At 36.9% G+C, this 6,108-nt stretch overlaps 1 protein-coding gene across 1 annotated transcript; it reads left to right on the top strand.

Moving 5' to 3' along the window:
• The first annotated feature begins 1,382 nt into the window (after positions 1-1,382).
• On the top strand, positions 1,383-2,869 carry LOC113493733. The gene is made up of 2 exons (XM_026871769.1): positions 1,383-1,678; positions 1,980-2,869. Exon 2 carries the CDS (start codon positions 1,982-1,984, stop codon positions 2,297-2,299), a length of 318 nt encoding a protein of 105 aa, XP_026727570.1. The 5' UTR covers positions 1,383-1,678; positions 1,980-1,981; the 3' UTR covers positions 2,300-2,869.
• Positions 2,870-6,108: the final 3,239 nt, after the last annotated feature.

Genomic DNA, 6,108 nt, shown 5'->3' with positions numbered 1-6,108 from the left:
TGATCATTGTCTGGCAAAGGCTTGATTTAATTAATAGATATGATTTCGAAACATTTTAATGCATAAGTGGCAATTAAGAATCTAATCGAAGTAAATAATCAACCGATTTTCCCTAAATCATGAGTTTCTGAAAGTAAAAAGGAATGCTGTAAACCATTATCAAAAGCGTAAACAAAACACGACGGACGTGCTATACACACCTACATGGTACAGGACGTATGTAGATACTAATGTATATGTATACTGCAGCGGTTTCTAGAACCTTCCACTGAAGCCTTTGAACGGCGGGCATTGCCATATATGGTAATGCGTCAGGTGAGCGCCAAGGGGCGTGTTTATCATTGTAAACCTCATCTCTGCAGCCACGTTGTACGTCTCTGATTGGATGATTTATTGCGCAAGTACAATACCGCATTGCCCTGTACTACACATCGGTCATCGTCCTGTTTCGGTGTACACACTTACAGGTGAAAACGCACACAAAGATAATTATGTTGGTAAACTACTGAAGCCATGGAACGCACCAATCACCACACGACACGTCAAGGGGTGATATTGGTACTACCTGTTATTAATGATGCTACCTGTTCAATCTGACTATTTGAATTAGTTATTCATATTTTCAGAAAAAAAAAATATTATTCCAAATTATTCCAAACTTTAACGCAAGATTCTTATCACCTCGTATAATTTAAAATTTAGCTTCAAAAGCACCCTTCCAAATAAAAAATTGCCATCGCAAAAAATCCTTGTTCAAACTGACACTTGTTTCGTCGCCTAATAAATTACATCCGGCGAGGCGGCAAATGTTTTATGAGTTCGCAACACGAACAATTTGTTTACTGGTACTTTTATGTTCCATAAAATGGATGAGCAAGTTGTTATAACTTGGCCCGGAGTCAAATACAATAATGTTGAGCGAAACCGCTGTCTCAGCACGGAATAACTTACGATATGGTTACGACCTGCCTCACGCCGCCAATTTTGGGCCACAACGTTTAGATTTACATACATTATTCGGGTGAAAGGGTCCATTTATTATTTATGTCTTTAGCTTTTGATGCGCGATGTTTAATTACGAACTTGGAAGCTTTTTTTAATTGATAGTTTGAGAAGTTTGCGTCGTTTGTTTTAGGTTTTAGCCCATAATTTAAATTCCTTTTGTTAAATTGTTAAAACTTCCCAGTAACAAGGGGTAGAAATGTATAATTTACCAATTTGTGGTTTACGGCGGTGGTATTTATTGCAACAGTTGGCTAATTTCAGTTTAAAGACAGTTCAAAAGAAGTTTATTTTTTGTCATTATAAAGTTAAAACATTAAAATAGGTAGATAATTAATTAATTTCACTTTTTTTTAATTGCAAAATCTTATTAAGAACTTGAAAAAAAAAACTAGTATTATCGTCAATTAGTTTTTTTCAAATAGTTCAATCACGTTATCAGTTTGGGTGTAATCAAAGTACCTGCTACTAACATTAGTCTGGAACAACAGGTACAGCCGTAGCGGCGCCACCCCTCTCAGTCGGTGCGCTGCAGTGGGTGGAGCACCGTCGTGTCTCTCGGGAGCCCGGACCGATCGATAGCTCTTCCCCGAAGAGCCATCAGTCATCTAGTCGTCTACAACAAGAGCGAATTAATTCGTCAAGGTGTCGCCGATAAAGTTCTTCATAGCATACGGTAAATATTGAACATATTATTAACTTGTTGCTTTACAATTTGAAACTCAGAATGACTTTACATGTTTTGCTTTCGTGATTGAGTACCCCGGCCATTTTGACTGGGCGTCATAATATTTTTCTGTTGTTGTCGAAGTTGTATTTTAAAACTTGTTCGTTCGTTTAAAATTCTGGTAAATAAAAACATTAATAAGTAATACAAGTACCGACTACTGTTTCCCTTAGTGATTTGTTTCAAACAATTGTGGTGAACATGAAATTATTTCAGGCTTTTATTAACTAGAGATTTGTATCAATTCCAGAGATGAATGAAAACACCGGTCCAGCCGAAAAGGCTGATTTGCCTCGTCCGGAAATCATACAAGAAAAGAAGCCGGAACCACCAACTATCGTCCCACCAACTAACCAGCCTATACCCGTTATACAGAGACCGGCGCAGAAGACGGTGCCGGTCATAGGAGTTGGGATCAAGCCCATCGTGCGGCGACGCCGCAACCGCGATGTAGCGACAAGGGATGTGGGGACTAGTACCCTGCTCATCCAGACCCCGCACGGCGTGAAGCGCCGCATCCTGCAGGACGAGCCCCGGTTCTGCCTCATCCCCGGCAACCAGGCCTCCTAAGCTCCCTTCGGGAGCCAGTAGTATTCCGTACCGTAATGGTCCCAATGGAATTGTGTCTTCGATGTCTGTAACTTTTGCATTTTTATATCATTTGCTGCGTTAGTTGATAAGTTAGTTTATTAATGTTAATGTTGGAGTAAGTTTAAATGCGCGTGTAAACTTTAAGTACTTATGTTATTTTGAAGTTTATTAGTGTTATTAGCTATATTGCGATGTTTTGCCGTCCTAACCATTAAACCTCTTGATTTACGAATGTTATTTATATGTTGACCCCGCTGCGTGCCAAAATTTAATAAAATTGGTGTTGTGATGTTCTCTTGTTATTTATTATCCTAAACATCCTTCTGCTGGCCAAAAGTAATCTGAATACAATCAATCAGAACCTATTGTTGAGGTTTGAACAAGAAATCCTTTACTTTAGGCAAGTCTGAATATATTCGCGCTAATGATAATTTGCGATACCCCTATTAAGAAGCCTATGTCTAATGCTGAATAAAATCTAACATCTAGTTTATGGAGGAAACAGTAGTTACAAAGAAAGAAGGTTTCATGAATGTTGCAAGTATTTGACATATTCAAAATCAATCCACCCAGTAAGTTTCATATTATTATTTGCTAATAAGTAAGTATTATGACCATAGTATTGCTTTCTAAGTTATAAAGAAGAAATTCAATTAATAAAAGCAAAATAATAAGCTATGTATCTATATCTATTATCACCTAAAGCTTTTCATTGTGAGGCATAAACTATTAACTTATAAATACACAGTTTTCACTCCCTCAAGCATGAATAACATCTTATTTAAGGCTGCAGCGCAAAGAAAAGGCAATCATCAAAACTCATAAAACTAAACAGTGTTAACTTTAAGCTTATAAAACTGGATACAAAGTCCTATGTTAACTCATTCCTTTCTATTCAATCAAAAACATTGACTCTAACCATTTTTTCTCTAAGTTTTTAGTTTAAACATCTTAAGGTATGGACTGTAACCTAAGTACACATTTGTGGATCCTGGCTGAATTTTTCAGGTTTTTTATGAACTTTTCAGTCAGAGTAACTATCTTTTGCTCTGTTCTATTTTATTTTGCTGTAGAAACCTGGTTTATTGCTAGTATAAAACTACTGCTACCATCATCTGTTCTGCTAACTTAAATTCATTAAAAATATAATAATGTTTAAGTTCTAGTCATCCCATTAACTTGAATTTATTGAGAAAGATCAATATATAAGTTTTTCTCACGTAAGGAACCAAATAAAAAACTTGTGTTGCAATAATTTAAGCAAGCATTTAACTTAGTAACTGATTTTACATGAATAAATATAAAAAGGACATTCATAGGTAAGTTTGAGAGCTACTCTGCATTTAAAACTCTTTATTAATTTGGCTGAAATATTATCATGAAATATATGGCAAAAAGAAACATAATAAATGTGAATATCATGGCAAGTATACTTAAAATGAAATCCCTAAGATTTTCTAAGAGGAAGAACTGTATAATACTTGTTGAATCATCAAAACCATGTTATTGTTATAAGGAATACTAATTTGCATTAATAAAAAATCTTATTCACTTTCCATTGATAAAACTAGCTAAGTGCCAAAGTATCAAACAGTCCTGCTTCCAAAAAGCAGAAACACAAAAAAACTGTGTCTAAAGATCTTTATGGAGTGTACAAAATGAATATTTATTGGTCTTATTATTGTAAGTGGTATCTAGGATTAAAGCTAGGCAAATAGTATCCATTTCATTTTAGGTTATCATGACTTTAAAAGAAAATTAGGTGTCTTTATTTATGACTTTTGATACTCTTAACAATGGGCTAACTACAGCCTTTATTCAGAAAAAGCAGCCCACCATTAAGTATCTTGAACATTTCAAATTCTTACTTTATACAGGTAGTTTTAATAAGTAGCAAATACATACATGGTGTATGAGAAACTTTAGCAAAATAAGTAGGCAAATAAGGCTCTTCTTGATAACTTTCAGAAGTTATTCAAACTCTCTCTATCTATCCACATTCTCTTTGAATTTGTAGATATTCTTTTGAGATTTTATATTAGCAAGTAATAAAGATCTCTGGAATCTTTACTTCGGATCTAGTTTGCACTGAAAAGCTAAGAAATAGAAGAAGTATATATTAAAAAAAAAATTACTGACTCTGTAAAGCTAAATATTTAAAAAGAGAATAACAAAACTAAATTATTAAGACTTCATTTCTTTGTAATTTATGTGGTTTAGTGTCAAATAGAATAAATAACCTAAACTTTCATAAAAAAGTTCTTTTAGAAAGAGATAGAAAGACTTTCATAGAAGGACCTTCTAGAAATCATACATAAACATAACATACTTTATAGTAAGTTCCGGAAGACGGCCATAAATTATTTAAATGTTGGCATACTCTGTTATCTTGAGTTGCCAGTAATATCCCCAAAATTTCCCATCATCAAATTTAAAACTCAATGTCTAAGCTGCGGAATATTCATTTCTGGATATTGTGTACTAGATATAAATCACTTTATTATTTACTTTAGTTTTCAAAGGTCACATGTAATTTATTCGCCTGAAAACAAGATCACATTTCAAACAAACCATGACACGAAATCCCCTGTTATGGTTGGTCGGGGTAATAAGTAGGGGTAGTTTGTTGCACTTGCGCACAACGCATCTCTGTATATTGATTAATGCAGTTTATTATAACTTGTTGGGGGCACGCTTAGCTTCTATCTCCGTGAAAAATAATTTATTTCTCTGAATCTTGTAATTAAAGTGAGTCTATTAGTGTCAGTAGTGGTTTATAATCAACAATCGGTTTCAAAAAGACTAAGATTTGTGAAATTCTGCTCGTTTTGGCGGTCAGTTCTAACGTACTGCGTATCGACTTACTATGCTATCAAGCCCTCAGCATTCAGAACGCGAAGTAACTTCCGAGGGCAACGACACGCGGAGCAGAGCTCACGGATACGATTCTAAATTAGAAAAGTATAGAGCACGAGTACGAGCCTGCGAGCGCGAGCTAGCTCAGCGTAAGAACGAATATAATATATTGAAGAAACAAATGGACGGGGTACGTCGCAGATTCTACGAAGGACGGCGAAGCATTATAAACTGTGATGAAGAATTATATCTGAACGTCACGGAGGAGGGCACCGAGCGCAGGAACTCGCGCGGTGACAGGGTGCTTATGGATAGCACCGATATCGAGATGATCAACCAGTCGCAGCGTCCCTACCGGCCCTACGTGCTGCGCCTGGTGAACAGCGGAGTCGCGCTGCTGCTGCCGGCGCGCGTTCGCGGGGGCGTCCACCGCCCTCCGCGCTACTACATCTTCGAGCGCATAACTCGCAAGGAGCTGTTCCTGTACGAGAGAGCCACCCAAATGGCCACCCAGTCAGGATGGCACCAGGCCTACATCGACAGCGGTAAGGTCTACGTGCAGTGCACTCCAAACTCGACGCGCCGCTACCAGATCCGTAACTATCGCGACCTCAACCGTCTGAGCGTGCGTTGGATCCGCCGCATGAACCATCTGGAGAGGGAGCGGGCAGGCAGCTCCTCAGGAGTTGATGATGACAACCAGGAGAGCGACTAAGCCCTGTACGAAGAACTCGGAGGGCAAGGAGTCCAGGGGTTAAAGTCTTTATGTTACTTTACTTAGTCTTATGTTTTATATTTTATTTTGTGTTGAACGAAATTGTCATTGAAAAGCATTTGATTTGAATTATGGCTCAAACTTTTATAAAAATTTGAATGAAAATTTAACTAACTATGAAGTACATATACTAATGGATAGAGACAGGAAACTATGC

This window comes from Trichoplusia ni, chromosome 1 (genome assembly GCF_003590095.1).
Source record: "Trichoplusia ni isolate ovarian cell line Hi5 chromosome 1, tn1, whole genome shotgun sequence".
Lineage (NCBI taxonomy): Eukaryota > Metazoa > Arthropoda > Insecta > Lepidoptera > Noctuidae > Trichoplusia > Trichoplusia ni.
Note: the sequence above shows the minus strand (reverse complement) of the source record. Positions and strands in the feature narration are given on the sequence as shown.

Coding starts and splice junctions, on each gene's coding strand:
- LOC113493733 (XM_026871769.1), top strand. CDS start 1,982: ATGAATGAAAACACCGGTCCAGCCGAAAAGGCTGATTTGCCTCGTCCG.